At 41.3% G+C, this 27,325-nt stretch overlaps 1 protein-coding gene across 1 annotated transcript in view; it reads left to right on the plus strand.

Moving 5' to 3' along the window:
* The window catches only part of negr1 (neuronal growth regulator 1), a 172,882-nt gene extending 152,706 nt beyond the window's left edge, over positions 1-20,176 (plus strand). The window contains exon 7 of the mRNA XM_079575543.1: positions 20,066-20,176. Coding sequence (XP_079431669.1) covers positions 20,066-20,166 — 101 coding nt within the window. The 3' untranslated portion in view covers positions 20,167-20,176. The remainder of the gene's footprint in view (positions 1-20,065) is intronic.
* The last annotated feature ends 7,149 nt before the right edge of the window (positions 20,177-27,325 follow it).

A 27,325-nucleotide genomic window follows, 5' to 3' on the forward strand; every position in this document is an offset into this window, starting at 1 on the left:
CTTGTTCAAATCAAACACATATATTGATGTGAAGATGTGCATAGGCATCAGCACATCCTTTTGATATTCCTTCCATAACAGGTGCATTTAGTTTATGTATGTGCATATAATTGCTGCACTTCCTGTCTTGCTGAACTTTACTGGCCTTCAAAGACTTTCATTCAAAAGCTTGTCAGTCATCAAAGCAGCGGCTGCAGTGCCGACTGATTTGCATTTCATCTTGCAGTGGCTAAAATAAAATTTAAGCTTTCTCCTTCTAACTCCTCACAACACCCCAAAGAAAATAGCACAAGCTATCGTCTCTTCTACATTACGCCGGATCGCAGTGAAAAAAGCATTAGCATTCCTCTTTCCTGGACAGATTTTGCTATAAATCGGAAGTATGTGTTTCACCTTTTTGAAGAACACTATTGATTATAAGAACCAGCAGGGGCTTCTTGAAGCACACTCCCGACAGTTGTGAATTCTTCAATTTATTCCTTACTTCAGTGCAGAGTTTCAAGTCTTGCTGCTGACCTTTGAACTCACAGTGAATGTACTGCGGGTGCCATCACCGCTGAACAATGTTGCTTTATTCTCGCAGACAATTATCCTGGAGCCTTGGGAAAAAGAGAGACGGTTTCTTTTGATGACAATTTCCTTTCACCTGTTAAAAGGGTCTGCTGCCCATCACCCTCTGACTCTGTCATGGTTTCCTCTGGTCGCAAACAAACACCAAATTACACAACGGCACGCGCATCCCCGGCTGGTTTCTTTTCGTTTCACTTGCCATACATTGACATACATGATGCTCAACATGTGTCTGCCAACGCTGACATATGAACATATGAAACGCTTCAATCATCTTCACTTGAAAGGAAATAAAAACAGCTTGCTTTATAACAGATGACGGAGGCCGTACTACAAAGGGAACAGGATCAACATCTTAAAGTGAGTCCAGATTGGGGACTGGAGGAGGCAAAAGTGGCCAGATATGTAGAGAAGGAGATGTTCTTAAGAATCAAACAAACACCAAGCAACAGTGTAAATCATTTCAGACATCAACGTTTTTGAAAATCAGGTGAATTTTTACTTTCTACCTGAGGTCCCTGTGTAATTCTAATCCCACGCGTATCTGGCAATTGACTCAAAGTAGAATATGATGTGAAAGGTGTCTCTGAAGCATCTTGCTCTATTTATCCTCATTGTTTTTTTTCATTAAAGTCGGTACAGGTAACAAATGGAAAACGCGCTTTCAACAAAATTGCTCTGTTATGAGTAGTTTTCGGCCTTAACTGAACCCTTAACCTATGCTAATACGCACCACTTTTCTCGTTGTGCTTCCCATTCCTCACTGATCTCTCGAAATCTCTCTTATTGACAAAGCGCACCTTGAAGACCTTGGGTGGGTTTTAAATGCGGTTAGAAAAGGTCGTGACATTCAGAAATGGCATTCTCTTTGGCGCGAGATGGCTGAGACGTCTGGCTGTTAAATAAGGTTACTTCCATCAGCTTGTTTCCCTGTCCGTTTGTTGTCCTGGGCATCGCTAAAGAGACGCTACCAGGCCCCCTTTTTACAACGCCGATGACCCTTTGGCACGAGGGGTGGCGCACGGGGCAGCGAGCGATACTCTCCCTTTAGGGCATCGCCACATGATGTATTCGCTACTCACCTGCTTTAAGTTCTGCAGTTTCTCGGGATGTGTGTGCGCGTGGCTATGGTTGACTGCGCTAGCTCTCGGATAGCTAGAGGTTGTTGCTGTCAGTTAATGATCCTCTTCCCCTTGCACGCACTCATGCACTCACACAGAAAACCAGCCTGTCATGCGCACTTCCATCCCGTTTTTTACGTATCTCGACAGCATGGCGCTATCTCGCCCCGTTCGCGCCTGCTGTGCTCCGCTCTCCACTTCTGCATCAGACCAATTGAAATGCGTGTGCTTACGGGTCTCCAAGGACCTCCAAACTGAAAAGCATTAACCCTTTACAATCCCCCCGGCCTTGATGGTGATGAGGTATTCAAGGCTTTTGACAAGGATCCACCCCTCTTTACATTTGCTAATGATGCGGAAAGGTCAATGAGTGTGCTGGGAGATGGCCCCTGGCAGAATAGTCGCGGGATTCTGTACACGAAGGCTGTCCAAGAGTCTGACGGGATTGTGCAACCACCACCAAAGAGAATATTTGTTTGAGACTATGACAAGGAATGTTTCAGGTTTTTGTACCAGGTCCAGGACTGGCTGTTAAAAGAAGAAATTTAAGGAATCACGTTTGGTATGATATTTCGCCAAAGCTTTATTAAATGGTTGTCCTTCTTTCCCCAAGACTTTATGGCTTACAGCTTTCATCAGACTGACAATTTTAAATGGAATGGTGTGAATGGTGGGGAGAGACATGAAGCAAATTGTCATGTTACAGATCAATTATCAATTATATCAATTGATAAACTAATGGACATTAAACAAAGATCACTGGACGTTTTTACACTAATCATCCTTGGGTATATGACAGGCTTTAGGTTACATTAATATAAACAACCCACATGAAGTGATCTGATCATTACATTAGATCAGTTATTACTTAAACTAAAATACAAACATGTGGTTATTTTATTGAATTTGACTTATTTTGGTATTTCTATCATAGTTTCTGATCCCAGCCTTGATTCGTTTTCGTTAGCATTAGCATGCTCCCGCTAGCTTTAGGATGCTATTGCTAGCGGGGCATTTAGCGCGCCGATCAAAAATACATTTGCGGAGGTTAAAACTGACTCAGTGATTGAATTCTCCAAAAAGAAAAGCTGTGTTTTTAAGGCTTTGAGAGCAAAAACTGGCATCGGTTCAGTATTGGCTATTTGTAGCCGATACCCGATATTGTATTTTTTCCAGTATCAGCTCCGATATCCAATACCAGTATCTGATGGGTGCATCCCTAGTGAACTGTGACTAACTTAATTGACTAATGTTAAAGGGGAAATGTGTGATGATTGATGAATGTACACAAATTGAGCATGATATATAGTTGCCATACACAAAATTTCTGTATAAAGAGGGTATGCAGACAACATTCCACCATGGCAAAAGCATAGAAACAGAGTAGCAAATCGGCATTGTAATTATTTGATTTGGCTCTCAGTCTGGAATGTTAAGGATTCAATGAGACTGAAAAAAGCACAAGTGCACATCCTCTTCAATTCCTCTTTTGAATTATATATTTATTTTCTCTTTTGTTGTTGTATTATGATCCACTTATATCCCCATTATACTGTATTTTACAATTCAGAGATTAAGCCTTAGCACGGATTTTCACACTCTTCTAGTTCTTTTCATGCATTATTTTTTTAGTTGAGGGCTTCCTGCTGAATACTGTAACATGTTTAATACAATCATTGGTCTGAGCTGCTCAAAGGTAAGATTTCTGTCACTGCTTGACAACACTAATTGGCGCCGAAGAATCCCAGGCCCTTAACTCGTCGTACGTTGAGAGGATTATCCATTTTGCTTTAAATTTGTTATTCCTAATGCAAGAGCAGATCTAAGTGCTGGTGGGTGGCGCCCAGGGGGGACCCTAGCAACAGATCTGAGCCCAATACAAAGCAGAGAGAAGACAGAGAGGAAGTGAGCCGAGGCTTTGTGCATGATCGGTACAATGATTTGCCACTTCCTTTTACAGTTTATTACTATCGAAAAGAATGCCATTTACCTTGGAGCATGACATTTGGGTGATTGATGCCAGGTTTGTTCGGTCAGGAAGCCTCATTCTTTTGCTGCAAATGGAAACACGCCTTAATTTAATGAAAGAAGAAGACAAATTGATTATCTTCCACCAAAGCATTTATCAACAATTGGAGACTTTCTTCGGAACTTGAATCACAGATAGTATTACCCTATTTAGATCTGATGAATACTTTCCTTTCACAGTGGCGTAGTGATCAGCTCTCTTGCCTCAAACCGAGCAGATCCTGGCCTTGATTTCCAGACACTGATCACTTAATGACTATTGCGTTGTTATTCTAAAGATACAGTTTGAACTATAAACTAAAGTCTAGACTGCAGTTTGGTCTGGAAGACACAACATGCCACATAAATCCCCCTAAAAGCTCTCCCATTAGCCACTTTGTTCCACTGGCTGACAAGTTGCCCGAACCTAATGTGAAATATCCCCGTAGTTTGTTTAGGTCTGTGCTCACCCCACTTGTCTGAGCGCTTTTACTTTGTTGAGAATGGCTCTATACATTTGCAAGTGTTTTCTCTGATTTTAGTCTTCATTAGGCATGAATGAGCCGAGTTCTCCCGGCAGGTCGGGAAGTTGGAACGGCAACGAGCCAGGGATTAGGTGTCAATAACGCTACAACAAAACATTGAGTTTAGACGCGCATAGAATTGAAATAGAAAAAGGAAACGTGGCACTACAGACAGACTAACTTAGTGAATGATCACCCACTTAGACATGTTGTACGATGCAGTTGTTTACATTTGTTTATTTACACTTCCACCTCCACTTTTCTCATTATCAGTCACAGGTGGCTTGAGCCCATCTAGGCAGCTTATAGGGGAATTTTCTGGACTTTAAGGGATTTGACGGCAACAGATCACAAGCACGGCATTGCCCTGCGGAAGGAGGCTGGATGCATCGTACGCTAGCTTCTCTAATCTTCACAGGAAGAAAGGGTTGAGGTTTGATTTCCCAATCTAATGAGGCATTTCCGAGTCTGTTCTCAAGGCACTCAAAACCTCCAGCTATGACTATAAACCTGGCTCAAGGGTCACCAACTCCTGACAGATTGTTCTATAAAAGGCACAGTTTAAAGGATTGGTCAAATGTACAAGTCCAGTTTCCCTGTGGAGACAACTACAAAATCCTCCCCAAAAATAAAAAAAATAATAATAAAAAAGTAAGTACTACTGTGTCTTTCTCTCTTAGCTACTTTGTTTTGTCGTTCTGACAGTGGACACTGCTAATACCATGTCCGCTGTCCACTTTTCACAAACGTGCCATGTGGAGAGAAGCTGGGTCCAGAGTGACCACAATGTAACATAGAGAGGACATACTGACTCCATCCAGAGGTATTGTCTGTCATGTTTTAGGACAGATGCCCTTCCCTTCACATAATACATTAGCCTCTATCCCCTTGTTGCTGGATTTTTGAACAAAATGAACAAAATCTAGCATGCTGTGGATTAGCATAGATTTATACCCTCCTCAATGCTAACCTCCATTTATCTAAGCTTGACTTCAGCACAAAAACATGATCCTTTATGGTTGGATTAGGGATTATAAATTGTTTGTCTCTTGACACAATCTTGTTTTACAAAGGCAGTGCAGTGAGCAGCTTTTATTAATTCAAGGAATTTACGTTATCGAACGTCTCGTGCTGACAGTTTATACTGTGTGCCGTGAAAGTTGTTGTTAAATACAATTCTAAAGCTAACAGCAGTAATACTCTTGATGGATGCACATTCAATTTAGCTTGTGCGTGTGCATAATACCAGACAAATTAACCGAGATAAATGAGGTCGTTAATTGGATTCTTATAATTGTGAAGCGCCGGCATGTTTGAAATTACTGGTAAAACTTTGATCATTATTCTACAGACAGCATGATGATATCCAGTTTTATGCGCCTACACTCTGACCCTTTACATTTTCACTAATTGCCTTAATGACATGAATGTGGTGTAATTGGAGTGACATTTACCAGGCTCATATCCATTGTCAAAGCAACATCAAGTCACGTTGGTAGTGGATACTATAATATAGTATTTATATTATTCCGTTGTTAATTTGCATTTGTATTTTCTTATACTAAGAACATGGATAACACTTTGCAGCACTGTGATAGCACGGTAATAGGATGGAAATAGTGAGTTATCTGACTCTTCATTTTTGCTAACATAGTCCAATAATGTACATTTGTTAAATATTTTCCAAGCTCTTTAATCAGTCCTATGTGTTTTTCGTACCTGATAATTTTGACTGCTCGATTTGAGTCTTACTGACTCCGGTAAAACCAAGACGAGCCAATCATAGCATGGGAGGCAGGAGTTAACGGCGCGTCATCTTCCGCGCTAGGATTTCCCATCAAACACCAGTGCTCCACAGGGCCGTAACCAAAACAGTGAAGATGGCGGCCGCCACGCAACAATCATGTACCGGTGGCCTTTCTTCGCTTTGTGTTCGATTGGTTCTCTCTCGTTCAGGCTGCGATCATTAGCCCCGCCTTGAGTCTCGATTTGGACATCGCGTCCTATTACCACAATTCCAGACTGTCTTTATATGTATTTATAAATACATAAATAAAGTCAGTCTCGCTTTTTGTCAGGCTAGCTATTCCTAGCCACAACCTAGAGCGGCAGCAGCTCTGAAAAAGCCATTCCTGTTCTCTTAAAACTCCTCATACAGTCCTACATATACAGAAAAATCTTGCCTTAGGTTTGCTACTGCCACATAAGGCTGATGGCTTTTTTTTTCTGTCTTTCTTGATTCTCTCTTTGTTGAAACAATTGCGCAGTTAAGGGGAGTAAGATTGCTTGAAAATCAGGAAGTGAAGATAGGCTACTGGATATTTTGTTTAAGCTGTTTCAGCCTAATGTGGCATTTTCTAACCAACAAACGATTGTCCTCATGGGAAAATAAGGTATAATATATGGTAATATGGTGAGCCTTGACCCAGTACTACTTTAAACCTATTTGATTTGATAATAATATTGAAACAGCCCTACAAAATAAATATGTCCAAAGCAAAAGATTTATATTTGCTGCCCCTTCCTCTTACTCCACCGCGTTGAACCAGGGGTCAATCCACCAGACCAATTTGTCAGTAAACGCATGTCTCATTCCCCACTGAGATTCCAGTCAATAATGTTTGACCTGCTCGAACACAAAGGCATCGGTTGTTTTGTTGCGGTTTGTCTTGAGGAGATGCAGACGTCACGCATCAAAAGAATACAAGTGTGTCACCGGCGTCTGTGGTGCTATTTATGTCGCTGTGAAAGTTGCAAGTCGGCAGTGTCAGCGAAGGCACAAAGGATAAGACTTCAGAGGGAGAGGCTGGAGTGGATTTGGTATTGGGTGCGTATGTGCACATGGAGATAAGACTTAGAAATGTTGAAATGTATTTTTACAGTGTGAGATGATAATGTCTGGCTCAAGTGTGTAAGTTCTATCAGGGAAAAAATACTGTATCATTGACTTCTGCACTGCGAGCTGCTAAGCCTTGCACTTTAGTATTGTAAAGAGAACATGCCTTGAATTTACATTTATGAAGTGCACTCTGGCATCGCAGTGATAGCCACATGACATGAAATGGTAATAAGGCTTAGGAATATTTACAGTAACAAAATAGCGCTCTTTGTCCAAACTTGTTGATTTGGAGTGTAGAGACTTTGTTATTCTCTTTTTTTCTACCAATCGTGGAAAGAATGTTTTTGTTTGATTATAGTACGGTGATAGATTGATAAATATTTCTGTTATCTCATCTTCACGGAGCTGCACATTGTTCTGCTTTTTTCACATAACCACCAACAACCACCATAGCAGATGACCAGTTAAAAAAAATAATGAGCATATAGAAACTCACTTGGCTGAAGCATCATCATGTGTCAGCCCCACTTGTGCAATAAGCCCAGAAATGTCAGAAGAAAAACACATCAGTCTGGCATTAGTCAAACTCACTCTTCATCTCTGTCTATTACTCAGCCGAGTCTAAATAGTCTCTGACATTACTGACTGGGTTTCAGCCTCTCTCCGCACTCGATATCCAGAGTGACAGATGGAGAATATTAACAATTCATTAACAAACCCACAATTAGTTTATTGCTTTGGGTGTAAGAGGAATCTATTCTCATTTAGCAGAAGCTACTTGGGTCAACGGGGTATATTGGTTGCATTTGTGTGTCTGGGGTTTTGTCTGGACAAATAATTAAGGGCAACTGTTAAGTTTAATGTACCCAATCATTTATTTGAAAACTTCTTGAAATAATTTAAAAAGATAGTTCAGAAATCCACATAGTATTACATGTTTTCTAACTTAAAATAACAAATATCGGATTTCTACTCGGATTAGGTGCCTGCGTCGCCCTCTACTGGCAGTGAGAAGTGGCCAGAGCATAATTGGCTTTTCAATTCTGCAATGCAAGCGATCACGATGTCGCCACGTCCAGGGCCTGTTGTCGGAAATGTAGTGTTTTAAATCAATAATAATAGTTCTATGAGTGGCAAAAACAATGTTCACATACAGGGAATTGTTTGACTTGTGGTTGTAACAGCTCGATCATTTTACTAATCAGCGTTAGAGGTTTGGATGCATATTGTACCATTCACCATAACATCCGTCGGAAATTGCGGACGTTCACAACAACAGCGATCGCTTGTATTAGCAGCATGTTTTCAATTGTAGATACTTGAGCTTACAGTTACAGCAACAATGGCAGTTTATTTTCAAAATGTGAAGTGTGCACACACTGCACAGAGGCGTCACAGCATGCATGTATACAGCACAATTTAAGCATGAAATTGGACCTTTAACAATGGAAATAATTTGACTCACGACACAGATGACTGTGAGCCACACGCCGCGGTAAAGTACATTCTTTGTACCAATGCATTCACCTCATGGACTTTTCTGCTTTTATGTGAACCTCCCGCAGGCTCCGAGCAACAAGGTAGGGACTGGAGACCGAAGTGCACACGCCGCCTCAGGTTCTATCTTGGCTTAATAAAAGAATATTTTATGTGAAGCACTCTCACCGCCCATGGGCATACACAGTAGCAAAACCAGCCGACTCGGAGCTAGAAAGATATAGTAATTAACACAAACATATGGCACGCGCCTCAGTTCAAATGAAGCGGTCCTCGATGCGACCAAGAGTCTTGCGTATAGCTAGGAATAACCCACTGCACATGCTAATCACCTTTTCATTGATTTGGGTCTTTTTTTGGTCCGACAATTTCTGTAAACCACCAAATTGATCTTTGAGGAATCTATTAACAGCCCAGGGTAGATAGAAACGAACACAAAAAAACAGAAAGGATTCAGATGCGTACTTGCATGACTCTTGGAGCGGCTGTGTGAGAAAATTCCAGTCAGGTTCAAGTCGCCCCAGGTGAAGTGTGATAACCAGGCAGTATACAGCGATAAAGTTATCTTTTATCAATCAAGTCGAAAATGCACTTAACCCCCTACAGTCCTCCCTGGCATGTTATCGGTGCCATAATGGAAATTGATAAAAGAGAGCTGCCTTATCATAATCTTACATACATAACAGAGGGGGAAGCTATTTTTAGACGACAACAGCCTGAGGATTTGGTCAGAAATGGAGGGTGGAGGCAGTCGTCTTGTGAATTGAGATCAGATGTGATATATCAAGAAGCATTGATAAAGCGCCTGGAGATTCAAACTACCTCAGCAGCCCTGTCACTGGTCCGGATGTGGCCAGATACTCTTTAACTGAGAGCAGTCAAGGCGTTACCAACTCAGCCCAGGGCTCATTTGTGAAATGAAAGATGACATATATAGAAAGAGGATGATCAAAGAGGCTGATCAATATAACCCCAGTAGTTGCCCTTGGAGATTTCACTCTTGTGTGGAAAACAAAGTGTGAAGAATGTCCTCCACAGAAAAGGTTTTGACCCAGGATGCCAGAAGTTAAACTGACTGAAATTTAAATCATCAGTCATATTGAAGATTGCAATTTTATACGGTCATGCATTCGACTCTGCGCATAACAACGCCGCCCAAGAAGTGACTTCCTGTTTCGATCCAGCATGCCAAAACAAAGGCACTCAGCTCGTCTCATTGATTAGTTCATTGGGTTCTTGCAACATTATAAGAATATAACTAAATACACACATTGTAAGTGTTTTGTCTGTCAGAAAGAAAGTTGAACTAATGAACTGCTGAACTAATGAATAAGATGGTGCTTTTATTTTGATGTGCTGGATCGAAACAGGAAGTCACGTCTTGGGCGGCGTTGTTATGATCTGAAGTTATGCACAGAGTCAATTTTGAATGTACAGAGGGGGCAATATACAGTATAAAGTATCTATTTCCATGGGGTCTCCACGAACGTGCTCTGAAATTCATATTCATTTTCCATTGCTTTTATAGTTTACATTTCATGTTCGCGTTCATAATGTGCACTACGACCTGAATCCTGAGCAAATATAAATAAATCCCAGATTTATTCCTAACCATTATACTTGAAAAGCGCAAGTACATATTTATTTCCCGAAAAATTGTGCAGCTCCTGGTAGGAGAGATGACATGTTACGAATATGTATTGATGGAGCAAGTAGTGGAGATATAAGTATACCAGTTTCATCACACTCTTCCTCATATAAGCAAGCAGCTTGTGTCTGTCGTCGAAAGCAGTGTGGTAGCTAAATAGCAGCTGACTAGACAAATCCTTGGGCCCCGCAGCAGCACTCATATGGAAATAAAGCCCAGATAAGCATTAAAAGTGAGAGAGAGAGGGAGAGAGAGACTGAGGGCATTGAAATTATTGGAGAGACCCAAATATGAGCAGAGATTATTACTGGAGCGAGGAGGGGGTAGAAAAAAAAACGAGAGTTGTGTGAAGCTACATGCTGACGCCATTTGTTTGTGTCCCCGTGCTTTTTATTAAGCCCCAAACATTAGGCAGAGTTAGCCTGAGCCGTCAAAGTCACAGAGTAATTATGCTTTAGGAAATACAGTGATTAAAACGGCCTGCTTTGACGATCAAACCACAACTGTCCTGCGCTTCATCTTTGTTCGCGTTGTTTACTCCCCCGAATGTGCTGATGCGATGTTGCCGTAGAGATTAAAAATAGCAAAGCAAAAACTAACATAAAACAGTTTAAAGATGTAGATTTATCAGGCCGCTCGCGCATATGAAGTAGCTCATTTGCGAGCGCCGTGATTTTCAATACTTCAGTCGTGTCCTTGAATTGATGGGCGCAATGAACACTCATGTACTACTAGGTCACGGCGGATTTTCAATTCTTTTTCAAAAGTCTGACTCCACACTACCAATGGAGAGACTTTTTTTTAAAGTGGGAAAAGGAGGGAAAAAAAAGTGGACGAAAAAAAGACGGACTGTAAAAAGCAAGAGGGGCTTGATCAATAATGAAAAGGAGCGGTGTCTGTGGAGAGGCCGGAAATCTTGACTCCACTGGGATTCCATTCACCAGTGCCGGCTCCGCTCCCATGTGTCCAGATACCCTCACGGCGGCGTTGATTAAGTCAAGCTGAAGGCTGGAGCACGCCGGCGATGGAGAGGTTCCCCTACTACTCCCATCAGCAGGGCTATCAGGTGACCGTCTTCCCCCACTCATTCACTCTCCAAGTGCAGATACTGATACTTGAGAGGAGCTATTAGAGCCCTGGACTCCAACCCCCCCCCCATAAAAAAAAAGCATCCTGCCGTGCGTTGATAACCAGCAGGTTGCAGGATGTGAGGAGAAAGAGTGGCGGAGCGAGCGTGCAGCCGTGCGGGGAGGCAGAGGCGGTGTAAAATGATCTCTGAAGGCCATCTTATTAATGGAGACTTTTCATTATGGACGCTAATGCAGGCGATTGGTACGGGCTAACGAGCTCTTAGGTCCACTCCGGCAAGATCTCCGTAGAGCCATGCCCGATGATGATCACAGCGCCGGACAAAAAAGCTGATGTGTTGGGTTTTCTCCTTCTTCTTCTTTTTTTTTTTTTTCCTGGAGCGTGATGAACATTTTGCTTGTACAAGAACAGGAAGAAATAAAGGGGGAATGGATGAATGGACTGATGGGTCGTTGAGTCAATTGTGCGCCAACTCAATATGGCTGACTGCTACGGGCAAGAGGCGAAGATGAATAGGCAGGAAGGAAGCGAGTCTATTTCTCTGTCAGTGGACTGTGCCGTGAAGCATAGGATAATGGTTTCATCACCTCCTGGAAAGTGATGTGTTCCAGTCACTGCCACAGTAACCAAGAACACTGAACCAAGATCAGATACATTTTAAAATATTCCTACTCTACTCTTCTTTAGTTATGTCTGTTGCTATGATACATTGCACTGTGGATTGTTAATGTGCATTCATTATGTGTAGTATTAGAAGATATCATTTGAAATTGCTCAATGGCTCTACTTGACTGTACGTTCAAAACAAGACTCTATGAAAGCCTATAGAACATTTCGCTTGTTCATATCAAGAGTTCTTCTTTTCCTTTGCATAAAACCTTGGATTCCAGTGTCAACGAGGCAACCAGTTATGTCTGCTGCTGAGCCAGGAGTCAGTATCTTACCTTTCTGGAGGATTAGCTGATTTTGCGCATGATTTAAGTGGATGGGGGAAAATTGTCCCTGCCGAAAGCTGAGTCAAGCAGTGTAAAAATTGCATACTGCACAGTAAAGACATCCAATCATTGAATTGAACTTACAACTAGGTCAGGTAAAGGTCAAGGAGCCAGTACAGTCTAGGAAAAAGTCAAGAAAAAGGAACTGGCTTAGAATATAGACATATGATTGTACTGCACTCAAGGTCTACTAAGCCATACTCCTGCTTATACTATAGATATTTGGTTTAGACATGCAATAAGGTCACCACCTCTCTTCATCAAAGACCACACATGTTGAACATCTCCACACACAGTGTCTTCCGAACACATTCTCTTTTACTGTGGCCCGTAACGTTTTAAAAAAGACGCCCTTGCCGCTTGCCGTGAACCCTGCACGTCGTGGGATTTGGCCCGATTTACGGCGCACTGTGTTGGGATCAGTCGGGGCTCAGGACTGTCTCATGCGGCTCACTCTGGGGGAGGACCACAGGCCACTGATTGATGGTCAAGGACACTGTGAACCCTCTCCCTCTCACACGCTCCGTAGCCCATCTCTGAAGCCGCGCGCTCTCCCGAGGATTGGGCTGCTGCCGGGTGCTGGACGCTGCCGTCTGTGCCGGATCACACAGAGGACAGCACCACCAGCAACAACTCCATCGCATGAATCAGTGGCTAAACGGCAAAGCCACGAACAGGTGACTTCTTTACAAACGCAAGATGGATGCTTTCGTTTTGGGCGGGGATATGAACGGTGACTCTATGAAGGTGAAAACTAGGAAACATAAATAGACTTGCGTGGCGCTTTCTATCTCAAAATACAGAAATATGATCATTTAAATAAACAATAGCAAAGCTCATCCACCTCTATTAAACTGAAAAGTTGATGCGCCCTTTTTTGATGCCGATACCAAACCATACATTACAGAAAGCAATTGTCTTTCCACCCACAGTTAACACAATGAGGGCTTTCAAATACAAAAGAGCGACTCTGTAACATGATGGATGATAATCTGCCGTACTCCAGAGATGCTCCTCAAACGCAAACAGACACTGAGAGCCACTTCTGCTTCTTTCCCAATGATTCATTATCTATGTCAACAGCGGCCGCGGTTCAGGCCCTTAGCATTTGTCGTGCATATGATACGTGTGAAAGGGAGCTGTCGTCGAAGGAGGTTTTCGAGGGAGGCTAGGCGTGAATGTGTGAGCCAGCTGGGTGCTATTTAAAGCTAATGGCGCCGGTCCATGAGCGCATAGGAGAAACTGTTATTTTCCTGACTTTGGTTTTGGTCCCTTCAGTTCTGCATTCGAATTGTGTTGCAAAGAGTAATTGAAGCGCGCCTCTTTCATCTGCACTTATCTCTTCAGCGCCTTTCCCTTTAGAGCCTCACTTGTCTTGGAAGCGTCTTGACAATGTTTCTCTATGATATATTGTCTGGAATTCCTCATTGTAGTCATGCGCTGATGTACATGGCAATTAAATCCAACCCCCAAAGACAAAGTATAGCTGGAGCTTCTGTTGCTTTCCACCATTTTTGCGCTGCTTTCAATCACTGTCTCCTTCTCGCGGCCTGCTCTCCATTACTTTGATTCCCCGTATCTGCCTTTCTTCCCGCTTCCAGCTCCCTCTCGCACCCCATTCCGTTCTCTTCATGTTAATAAGCAGCGTAATGTTGTAGCAGGCAGTTCCTGGCTGGGGAGTTAATTAAAATGGCAAGTCACATCCCACACAGTCAAAACAACAGAGGCTCTAAAACAAGAATAAAACAAGAGGAGAAAGTAGCGAGTTTGGTAATTCTGACTGAGCTTTGGTGAATTTGTACAGCTCTACAAAACCTACATGCAATGAGATTTCAAAAGAGTATATCATTTGGGTTACTTTAGTGTTATGTCTTTTATTGCTTTCAAATCATAAGGGCATATCTGCTTAATTTGGCTCAGATTAGTTCAGTTCTTCCCATAAAAGCTTGGGCTGTGAGAAGCAGAACTGTTTTACCCCAAGCCTTGCATGACAACAAGGAAAATCACGTTTCTTTGAGGTACCTTATTTTGACGACTAACTCATCTTTATCAAAAAGCTAAATAAAGCCTCTCCAAATTGTATTAGTATTGACCATCTGTGACTTCTAGATGTGTTTCTGAGTCATTCTGTAGAATTCTGTTTTAGTTTTACTGCGCCTTTTCAACATTTGAGGACCATGAGTAACTGAAACAAGTATTACAACTAACCCGTCATGTACATGGTCTTGTTCCAGTTTAGTCACTGACATCTTTATTACATCAGGTAATGGCACATGTACTACTTCAAAACTTACAGTCTAGAGTCTAGACCAAGGGGCCAAAATGAAAATGTGCCTCTGGGCTGCAGGCCAAAACAGCGTGAAACACATAGTTACTTTTTTTCGTATAGATACAGACGGCATCTCTGGAATCGTCCATATATGGTCATGTTTCAAAACATTTGAAAAAAATCTAAATGCTCAATTATGAATATAGTTTTCTACTAAATAAAGATACAAAGACATGGAGAGGAGCAAAGTGGTTCAACAGCCCATGAATACATTAAAACAAATGGAGAATGCTAACATGATGCTTCATGTTAGCAGCGTGCTAATGCTAACGCTAACTAGCGCTTGCTATGACGGATGTTTTTTTACTTCTACTGAACAATCTGCTGTGAGAAAATATCCATATGAACCCGATTTACTCTTGACTTTATTTGTATGCGATAAATAAGTTCATATTACACCAGAAAATGGCTAAAAAGAGTAAAAAAAAATGATTTCCCAAAAGATTCTATTTTCCCCCTCGGTGAGGCCACGCCCTCTTCTATGACTAGATGCCGTCTGTATCTATACCTTTGCATCGTATTCTATCAGTCTAACATACACAAACATTGACTATGGCAAAAGCCTAGTTTTAGTAGAACAAAATCAACAACTGCAGTCACAAAATTGCAGCAGTATAGTGCTAACTGCTTATGCTAGTGAGAGACATGAAGCTGGTCTTTGGACAAAATCAGCCTATACATGTTAGCTTGCAGCTGGCTCACTGACCTGGTCGCCATCAAGTGTGAGTCTGTCAGTGACCTCTGAGTCTGACTTGTTGAGGGTCATGACACTATAAGTCTGCTCACAAATGTAATTCATATTTTTGTGATAAATAAATGAGAATTTCATTATCATCATTGCTGAAATAAAAAGAGGCCTCTCAAAGTTGTATTTATATTCCAGCATTTATTTCAAATCATTTTTAAAAACCACCAAAGCAGCAGCAAATTAATACAATGTAAATAACATTAATAAACTGGGACTACTCAGAACAAGGACTAAACCAATAAAAAAGGGCTTCCTTTAATTTTGGTGTGTATCTGAAGCATCACCATTGGGGAGTTCAATTATTCTCTCAAAATAGCCAGAAAAAGGGAACTTTCTTCTAAAACTCGACAGTGTATTCTTGTTCAAAGACTTGAAGGCTACTCTATTCGAGATTTCATAGAAAACATGAAATTGTCTGTGTGACCCCAAACTACTGAAAGTCTTTGTTAAAGTCTTTCTCTGTCCTCTCTCTTCTACTTCTCTGTTCTCTGTTCATCATCTCTGTGTATCCAAGGTCTGAAGCCAACATGCTTTTGTTCCCTGATGAGTGTGATCTCAAGTGCAATTGTAAGAGAGAAAAAGTACAATAACAGACTTGAGCTGCCGTGCACACAGCGTCTTTAGCTCACTCACTTTATCTGCTTTTATCTAAGAGAAATGCGTGCAAAACTGTTATCCAACAGCACTTGGAAGTTGCAATGTTAGGACTGATGTTGTTGACCAGGGCGCTGTTGTCTGACAGAAACAAGGAAACAAGACTCCATCTTAGAACAGTAAACCCTAAAACTGTATAACTATCCCACAGTTTACAATTTGTCTTCAGACCGCTGCGGCAGCTGTCAAAAATGACTCCTTAGATTCACTTGATGAGAATTATGTTGCTATAGCAGATGTGCATTCGACGAACAGGAGACATAATGGATTCAGTGTAAATGAGGGCTAAGAGAGAAAGCACTTGTACTCAATTAGAGATTATTTTACTTCTACTTTTCAAACTTTGGGAAAAAACATGCTTTGTTTTGTCAATTGCCATCTTAACTGCCATCAAATTGCCTCAAATTCACTTCTGCCCAGGATACCGCTCCACTGTTCACCCAAAAGCCTCCGCTAATGGTGAGTAGGGAATGGTTGACATCTGCCTATTCCCTGCTAACTAGAGATACAACCCAAAACGATGCTACGGGGGTTAGCAGCGCCGCGCATCGAATGTACGCTTCGGCAACAGTGGACCAGCTGAGCGCAGGACAGGAGCTGTTGCCATGGTTACGGTTTCTCAGCTCGCTCGTGCAGCCCGCAAAAACTGTGTCATTATCCTGTGCGTTGGGTAGGAGCGGAGAGAGACAATGAGGGGGGCGACAGAAGCCAAGGAGAAGGGGTTGTGTACTGGGGGGGGAGGGGGGGTCTCTCCTCACAAAGCCAGTCATGCACCCATCTCCTCCAGCATCGAAATGTGGCCCTTATTTGTGCCACTCTGTACTGTGCAATCACCCCAGCTCTCCCAATCTGTCAGTATGGTTTTCACTCTAATAGGTAAACAACTCAAATAGCTGCAAAATGCCAGGTAAAAGCAGGGCTGTCACTTTTATAATGGGTCGAATGACTTTTTATATAGATATATATTTATTTAGACTGGCGTCCTGTGACGGAGATTGTCACCAACTAGTTATTATACCACAAGAAAAATCATCCTCTCCACGTCATTGTACTTATTTGTACATGGCACCGCATACTGTGTAATGCCACCGTAGCAGCTCAAAGTTTTCTCGAATTTGAGTGAACTACCGTAGTTTGACACATTGCAGTCAGGCGGAACACTATGGCCGATTGTTGTGTTATGTGTAGAATCCTACTACCAAAGTAGAATTATGCAGTACTACAACATGTAACAATATCTCTACTCGGGATGAAAATGAAAGACAAATGATTGATAGTGGCATTTTTATGTACTCGTAATCATTGCTCAAGAAGATAACAGTTAAAACACGGCCCCAGAGACGCACGTTTATGTGATGCAACCAGCAAATGTGGCACAGACGTAGCAGCGCTGTCTGTCGAGCTACAGCGGGATTTACCGAAGATCGGCTTCACTCCTCAGACTAAATTAACACAGAAAAGAGGAAACAGAAAACCTTTCTCTGTGATTTTTACAGTTTGTCATGTCAACAGTCTCAGTCAACTGTCAACTGTCAATGGCTTCAACACGATAAACACCTGTGTGGCTCACATTTACGAACACTGAGGAAATACAGTAACAGTAGCTCTGACTTCTGTCACATGTTGTATCCAGGGCTAGATGTTTGGAGTGTGGTTCAGGGCTTTCTCTTGGAGAGGCTTATCTAAACGCTAGCCGGTAGCATGCTAATGTCTTGAGCAGCTTAAACACTGACTCAGGCGGAGACTGTTGACATGACACACTATAAAAAGTTGTCTTTCATGTATTTCCTGAGGAGAGATATTGTTACATGTTGGAGTACTGCATAATTCTACTTTGGTATTCAAAATGGCCGCCATAGCAACAAAAGTCACCTGACTGAAAGGCATGTATAGGCCAGAGTATTGCCTCATTAGAAAGCGAAGACCTACAGAAACTGATGTGACATTTTTGTTAGCCTACATGTTTTCTTCCTGTTTGTGTTACTTTTTAGCCGTGTTTTTGTCACTTTTTTAAATGTGTTGTTGCCTTTCCAGCACATTTTTGTTGCTTCTTTGTTGCTCTTAAGTGGCTTTTTTGTGGCTCTTTTTTTGTGCTTTTCCATCACTTTTCAATTGCGTTTTTGTTGCTTGTTAATCGTGTTTTGGTCCCTTTTTATTCGCTTTTTTTTTGTTGCATTTTCATCCTCGTTTTCGTCCCTGCTTTGTTCGAGAAGCTTTTAGATTTGGGTAATGCCAAACTGGAGGAAAATGTGCTCGATTCAGGTGTGGGTTTAGAGGTGAAGAGATAAATGAACGACTCGGTATGTTATTTTTGATCACTGTACCCTTTATTGAATTCTGTCCGACATAGCTCTCTAACACTATAGAGTAGCCGTAATCCACCGAGCACGCAACCGTGACCTTTCCCTGGCAAGACCTCCGCCCCACTGCCTGTTTGTGAGCCTAGGTCTGAATCAGAGGGGCTACATTGTGAACTAATTACATGGCCGTGTAAATAGCAGGCGCCCTGCTGATATGGACTGTGCACGCCGTGATTTCCCCTGGTGCTCCCGCGCCTGTTTACCCTGCCCGCCTTGTTCTGAGCGTGTTTGACCTGAACGTGAAGGTATATAGTAGCGTGTGCAGTAACCTGTGAGGTGTGCTTTATAAAAAAGCGGTGCGCCTTGATGTTAAAGGAGGCAGCTCTTCCAAATGAAAGGCTCTGGCCCTGTGTCCGCCTGACGCAGCTCTCCGGAGAGGGGCCCCTGCTCATATTACTGTGGCTGCCGGCTGGACACGGCAACACAAACAGCTCTAAACAAAACTGCCCGCTTCAGAAGGAGCACTGGTGTCTGGTGCCCTCAGACATCCGGCTATCGGTGTGGATGCTTTTGGCTTCAGCTTGCACGGGACTAAAGGGAAATAAGATCCAACTATTTAAAGAAAAGTTGTTTCGAAAGTCCTCTGCCGCCGTAGCCAAGTACTTGAGTGGTAATAAGTTGCAGTAAAGATTGATATAGAAACTTCATGTGTTCTTTGTTTCTGGGAAGATTTGGACATTCAATTCTTCAGAGCTATGAAGGTATACCTCTATCATAATCCCATAGAGTTCAGTTGACCTTCACTGTGTTTTCATATCAATGTTTATATCAATATCGCTGCAGCAAAAGATCCCCGGAAAGGTTTGCTTCTTTAAACCTAAAAGACCCCCAACAATGGTCTGCTTCTTAAGCACCAAAAAGGGCTTTTTTGTCGCATCCTGTATCACTTTTAAAGAAACAGGCCACCGTTTTTTACAGACTGTGATATGTTCTTACCTGAGCTTAGACAAATTTATGCGTACATGTCTGGTCTGTGTGCGTGCCCGTGGAAGACCGCGGCAGCTTCCAACTTCACCCCCGTTTGGAGATGTAGGAATACTTTGGGAGAGGGCAAATGCTAACAACATCTTTGGTCGTTTTGCATGACTGAGGGCACGCACACAGACCAGACAGATACGCATGAACTCGTCTAAGCTCAGGTAAGAACACATGTATGTAAAAATGGTGGCCTGTTCCTTTAACATATTAAACCCTTGCGTACGATTGCGTAAATACTTCACAGGAGGAGATTTCAGTATAAATCCTGTAGGGCTGACTTCATTTGATGTGAGTGTAACTTTTTGATCCAGTTTTGTTTTTAATGTAGCTAAAAATTGGAGACAGACACAAACAGTTGCGCGAGACATTGCATTTGACGCAGAGCCGACTGCTACTCTGACAAACATCCTGTCTTCACGATGTGTCTGCTATTTGTAAGTTTATGCTGTATAATGAAAGCAAAGGAAATAGATGTCCTTAAGAAAATCACTTCAGCAAAACCTACTTCCCTCCTCTGCATTAAGTGTAACATTTTTTTTTTATGTTTGATGTATTTTCCAAGCATAAAGCGAAGCATTTTCTCCCACAGGGTCAAATCATAAGCGGTGGTTATTCCAGCGCTCGCTCTCTGAAACGGTGGGCGGGGCCGCAGCTGAACGCACAATCACAACTAATCAGTACCTCTCTTGTTTTGTCTCCCCCGCAGCCCCCAACACTGCCCCCTATGGGAGCTCTAGAAGCTCGGACGCCCCACTGGCCTGCCGGTACCTCGTCCTGGCCCTGTCGTCCTTCATCAGCGTCTACTAACCGGGACCCCCCCCAAAAAAAAAAACAACAACAATGACTGTCCAGAGCATTTATCAACCTTTCTGACATTTGCCGGCGGCTGGAGTCCAATCTTGTATGTTGAAAAAGACGTGATGGGGAAATAATCACTGTTATTTTTCTTCTATTTTTTTTTTCTTTTGTGAATTTTATGTCATGTAAATACTATATGATGATATTTTGTTTTCTATTTTTTTTGCGTTTTTCTTTTTTCGAATGAGTTTTCAGCACCGCCCCGTCTCCTGTCAACATCCGACAAAAACTTGCAAGATCACTGACCTCTCACACACACGGAGGTGCTCGTTTTGACCTGATTTCAACTCTTAATTTTACCCTACCATCGTTGTATTGAATGTACTATGGCTTGTGGAACAAAGACTCATAGATTCCTAACAATACCGATTTTGATTATGAGGTGTGCTTCAACTATGTATTACAAGAAAAAAAAAAATGACGAAAAAAAAAATGAAAAAAAAAGAGCAAAAACGTGGCGGGGGTTTTCGCTGGACCTGTGTTGTCTTATATAGATGGATTCAGTGTTGAAGTTGTCGTATTCTACAAAATGGGTCCTCTTTGAGTTACTCTACCTGCCGAACTGCTTTGATCAGGCAGCCGTCGAAGTAGCAAAGTATAATGTATCTTGTATCTTTATATTTTACTATAGTGTAGGCTTCGTTTGTCAAGTGGGACCAGCTTTTCTCATTCAACAGACATTAACTAAGAATTATGTACAGTATAAAAGGAGGACATGTTTACATTTATAAATATACTATATTCTCCATACATTGGGACTTGAATGTTACCATCAAGTGGTGAGGCTCATTTTGTTTTGGGTTGTTTGTTTTTTTTACTTTTTTTATGATTTCTTAAAAAAATGTGGCTGTTTCACGCAGTGGGAAGCTGACTTCTTTTTCCCCCTGGATACTACCTTGTTGCTATCGTTTGGCAATGACAACCCTTTGCTTGGTTATTGCCGCTACACAGACTGGCATGAGACTTTGTTAATAGTCGCACTGCGTTTTATTCCTTTCGAGTCGTTTTAATTTATTACACCGGAGAGGCTTATCGTACCAGTTCTGGATATAACGCTCTACATGCAATGTTCCACGTTCATATCATTATAATAAGGCACAGATTGTTTGCACTATAACGGAAAATATAAGCGATTATAAATGACACGGCCCATCGCTTTCACGGTGCTTTGCGAAATAAGTCTCGAGACACACGGCAAAAGAACATTTTATCGATCCTGACCATTCCAAAAGTATTCCTAAAGGGTTTGGCAGCATGGCATAGTGTTCATCTTTCAGTATCTTTAAACCCATGGTGTAAAACAAAATACGGTACTGTACTGTAATGCCTTAAAGAACCATTAACATCCAAATCGTTTTTTGAAGGACGCAAATACACCTTTCCTTTGCCACGGTCACAGTGGTTGAGAGGGCATAGGCCATCATCGCTAAGATTAGGCGCTCACTTTGAAGATCAACTTACGAAGCCGTCTGCAGTATTCGTCGTACAACTGTTCCGATAGTGTATGATATTTCCCACAGTTTTTACAGTCCAATTTAACTCCTGCATTTTGACTGCAAACCTATAGAAAAATAGCCATCGCAGTTAAAGAACAAAAGCACAAAAACACTCTTCTCTAATATATCGTGGTGTCTTATTTTGAAATCTGCGGTACACTTCTTGATTTCATGATATCGTTTGTTCTTGTAATTATCAGCTTGTTTCGACAAAATTATGAAACTTCCGCACCGTCTGATCTTGTTTAAATGTTAAGCTATAATGAAAAATGGTTCAAAGGTATATTTATTATGTTCCTTTATGAAAACATTGTAAAATGAAAGATGTAAAACTGGATTTGTGATATTATCCGAATGAATCACAGTGTGGCATAGGTTATAATGTTGTCCAGTTAATTTTAGATGCCATAGCTGTGTTGATTTTTTGTTTTTCTTTGTCAGAGTACATAACAAAAGATATTTGCAATCTGAATTACAATCCCAATACGAGAAAAGCTTGGGACACTGTAAAATGTGAAATAAAACTGAATTTTGTTAATAGCAAATGTGTTGCATTCCTACTTTTTCACTCAAAATGAATCCAAGCATAACGCAGTAGCCCAATGTTTAATTGGCAACAGTAAACTGCGGCGGCAGTGGTAAGCATAGAAGTGGTTATAAAGTTCTGGGCTTGATTCTCTTTACAGTTGGGTTTGTCTATGTGGTGTTTCTCCCCTGTCTAGATCCACAATAAGCGAACATTACCAACGTGTCACGGTCTTTTTGAATGTTATCAGAGGCCACTGACATTTTCAGCCTTTTGTTGCAACAGTTTATAGATGTGTTTTTATTTTCATGCGACACGGTGTCCTAACCTTTCTGTAATTGGGATTGTACGACTTTTTTTTTTGGAAAAGGCGAGAGTGTTAACCAATATAACAGTATTATAGAGCTGAATCAATGTGTGTATATTTGGAGAAAATAGAGGAGCCAGACTTTGTCCTACTTTTCACACACTGGGTGTTAGACGATGTGCAGAGTATGGTTGTGCTGCATGTCCAAGTTAACTTGTGTTTTTGAGGTGGCCATTTTACAAATATCCATACCTATTATTATGAGTGGACACTGTTTTTTGTTTTTATTTGGACCTGGTCTAAAATACATACCTCTGAAAGACCACAAGGCTACAGTATGTTCTGTTTCTGACTGAAGATGCTGAAATTACTATTTCCAGTCATGATGGCTGCAGAGTCGTGACTCCTTGGACCTGTTGCTGGCCTGAGCAGTCACGACTTCATGGACTTCATGAAATGTAATGGGTGTTGATTCTTTTTAAAAATGGTATTAACAAGTCCCTTTTATCAGATCATTATTATTTGCAATAAAGTCTTCATGTTTCAACACATTCATCAACATCTGCGTTTATGAACCATGTGATGTGATTTTCATTGTGAGAGCCATAGCTCAGGCGCAGACCTGTGCACTTGGGATATATCTATATTTTAAAAAAAAGTATATGCAGTAGGTATGGATCTGCTCAGATCTGTTAACTTTATGTCAATTATAATACAAGAACACACAGACAATTGATTCTGCGTTACTGTTAAACCCTTGGTGCAAAAAACCTTAACAATACAACAAAAATTGGTGCAACCAATGGGATCAGCAGAGGGAGGGAAGGGGAGAGTTCAGCTTCCTTGTGGATGAAGCTGTTCTTCAGTCAGTTGGCCCTGAGGAAAACTAGTTAAATGGGCCCAGTCCAGATGATTGTTTTGTAGCTCTTGAATGCTCCTCTGCAGCTGGACGTAATAATAATAATATTAATATTATCTTAGACTCAACACAGACAAAAGTGAATTTCACACAGAAGTAAAGACAGTACGACATGCAGAGAGTGGATTTTACGAGGTGCTAAAGTTCTTCATTGACAACATGAATAGTTCATCTGTCACACCCCACCCTGTGTCGGTTAAAGTCTCCCTAATGTATTGTCACAATGTCAATTTCGCAGGGCCATCTTGGTGCCCTAAGCAGAATTGATGGTGCCCCCAGTGAGTGGAGAGGGCGTAGCTCATTAACATTAAACACACTCTCGAAACTACACTCGAAATATCTGTAGATTTAAACTAATAGAGTTTCGATGTACAGTTCAATAGTTGGTGCCCCCAGAGCCTGATTTTCTCTGCTCCGCCCCTACAGCTGAAGCACTTCAGCTCAGACGTGTCCTCCCTGTCTGCGCTTTCCCCTCTTTACTTTTTCACTTTCGGCTGCGAGTGCAGAGCCAGAGACTACTACACTACATGACACAAAAGTTTAGTCAGGAGATCTGAAATTAAGTTTGCTGGCGAATGTACGACACTTGAATGAACTGCTCAGAGGTGATACATGCGCTCCAGTGCTTAATTTGTAAATGAGTATTTTCAGGAACCCTTTTGGTCTAATGTGATGGATTGAGGGAACAGGCCAAAACATTTGCTGGAACACTCTCATTAGACACCATTATATCAGATACATTTTTTGCCAGATCCTCCTTAATATTTCCCGGATCCTTTACCCAGGGGATCAAATTAAGCACTGATGCGCTCGCTTTGGCCACATTTCTATAGCTCTTCGTTCTCAGTGTTCTCACTCATAAGTGGGTAGTACTCAGTATGTACTTCAGTAACTTTTTGAAGTAATTATCTTTTTGCAAGTCTTTTTTAAGTTATGTATGATATTTTCTTTGAAAATATTAACATTTTCACATTTTTCTCATAATATATGTCACAACTGACACATAAATCAGACTTTTACGCTCAGTTATCTAAACCAAACTTAAAAGAATTGATAAAAGTTAAAAATCATAGGCTACATAGGTTCTTATTGAGTTTGTTTTGTGGTGCAGCACTTTTGACTTTCCTTAGGAGGTGCCACTGTTTAAATAGCTGGGACAGTCTTAAAGTTAATAAAACAGGAACAAGTTTTCATGAGTATGCCAATTCTTTTATTAAAAAGCCTTGCTATTTTCCCCCACAGTCTACCACATGCCGCTCCTGCCAAAGCATAAAATTAATGATGCTGAAGTCGCAAGCGGTATCTGGATAATTTATTTGATTTCAGGGTCAGTGCTGTTTCCCTCTTGCAATTAAATGACCTAAATTAGCAGAGTTGTTTACCCAGGATGCTAATACAAAACCACAACGACAGCACACTTTGTCATAAGGAGGCATTTCTGGCGTGCGTCGCTGGGCCCGTTCGCCTGTTTATTCAGTGCAGCCGCCATTATTGAGTCGTCTTAATTGTGCCGTCTCATTCATGTTTGATCCGTCCCCTCTGGCCTCCGACAGTGCACAAATCCACTCCAGCCAAGATGGCCAGATGCCACTGTACATAGGATTATCCAAGGTTTACTCTGCGCAGCCGCCAACCATCACAGACACACATCATCACAAATATAGACTTCCCATAAGGCTCTGGAGTTCATTAGGCTCTTCTTTTTAAGTCGTAACATTGGACTGAATGAACTCCTCTACTGTATTGTGTCAGGGTTCTGTTTTTGTAGAAAACCATGATAACTTTAGACTAATATTCCAGGATTTTTCACATAGGGCCTCATTTCCTAGTTATCCAGAGTGTTGTTGTTGATTTCTGGAGATGTTTTAAAGATATTAGAAAGAAATATATTAATTCATGCAGTCCTTATATTTGAAGAGTTTAGTGGTGCTAGGCTAGTGCATGTCTATGGTAACTAGTAGCCTGCATTAAAAACCTCTTCAAAATCATGGGGTAGTCCTCCAAACATTGCCATTTCTGATTTGTGGAAAGCTCCTTTGTGAATTCCACGTGTAGTAATGCCGGCCGCAGGTAAACAAACTACTGTAGATCCGGTAAGCTAGCAGATCACTCCGCCGCTGCATAGCTTACAACCAGGAAGCTGATGCTGCTCAAATATAACTTCTTGTAATGCAAAATGGTTATATTTCAAAAATGATTCAGTCAACACAGACATTTTTATCAGTATTTGGTGTTATAAGTGATTTGCCTCAGGTGCACTGTGCTTGGGTCAGACTGTTTTAATGCAGGCTACTAGTTACCATAGACATGCACTAGCCTAGCACCACTAAACTCTTCAAATATGAGGACTGCATGAATTAAAAAAATATATATATATATCTCCAGAAATCAACAACACTCTGGATAATGAGGAAATTAGGCCCTATGTCAAAAATCCTGAAATATCCCTTTAAAAGCATTCTTTGTAAACCATAAAACTGCCATTGTTTTAGTGAATGGAAATGTCTAAAAATAAACAACAGACATCTATGGTGGTAAGGGTCAGATTCAACCCTCCGAATAAAAGCCTTTTAAAGAAAACTCACCTGCTGCCGCACTTTTTACACATATTGTTCTGTTATATATTGTTGCTTTTCCTTGAGCTCACATTAGTTAAACCAAAGAGATGATACATTTCTGTCCCCAATGCATACAAATACAGACAACAGCAAAAGCGTTTGAAAGAGGTCTTTAAGTGTTAAACTTTATGTCTGTCACCTTTTGTCGAGGCACAACATTTCATGGAGATGTTTCCTGTGGTTGTCATAAGCAACAGCGGCGACGGTCACGACTAAAAAAGGTTGAGAACCACTGACATAGAGATATATAAAATATATGTTTCTAGAAGAATGTTATATGATACAAGATATGCTAAATCCACACAGGAACAGTGGGTTTCCTAAAGATAAAACAGATGAACTGCCACCCAATTTCAGTGGATATAATCAAATTAGGCTTGTCTAAGCTGAATACGGGCACCTTATACCACAATATATAAGTTAAGTCACAAAAAATAGTTCTCTGAGCTGTATAAGAGGCCATGCCACCTACGTCTTCCACAGATTGTTATCTCACCTCCTGCTCCCGGCTCAGAGCTCAGGAACAAACTCTGTCCCTTTTAAAGTGGAGATAAGAGGATTTGAAATATTAATGCCCGAGTGTGTCGAGAGTCTCCACCTGGAATTTAAAATTTCAAATCCGACTTGGCTGACTTAAACACTTCTGCAGTGCGTTCATCAGCAGTTTGGGCTCATTATAAAGTATCACTGGTGAAAATCTAGCTCAGGGGGGACAGAGGGTATGCTAAATAGGTATGTAAATGTGGGTTCAAAGTGAGATTTGACACAAATAATTCATTCAGTTAACATTTAGAAAAATGTGAACAACAATGCATAACCTTTTTGTTTTTGTTTTTTTTACTTACTCTTTTTTACACCGTCTTCTGCAGCCAACTTCACAAAATTCAGTAATTGTGTCAAACCCCGGAATAGTTTATGCGTCACATACTTCTCAGGAGTTCGATCCATGAGGTGACAATGTGTGAAGAAAACAAAACCCTGTGGAAATTATAGCACATTCAAAACTAAAATCATTATGACTGCACAGCTCAAGCGATGCAATACAATGGAAAAGCTGCATTTCGATACATGTGAACCCAGGATCCGGGATATGAGCAAATGCACATGTGCAAAAGAGATAGTGACCTTAGCAGATGAACACACAAACAAATAGCATAGCTCATCTTTATTAGCCTGGGAACCAGACTCACCGCTGTAGCAGTGATTGAGTCTCGTGACGGCAGCGTCATTTCCATTTCCACA

Source organism: Gobius niger (assembly GCF_951799975.1).
Source record: "Gobius niger genome assembly, chromosome: 17".
Classification (NCBI taxonomy): domain Eukaryota; kingdom Metazoa; phylum Chordata; class Actinopteri; order Gobiiformes; family Gobiidae; genus Gobius; species Gobius niger.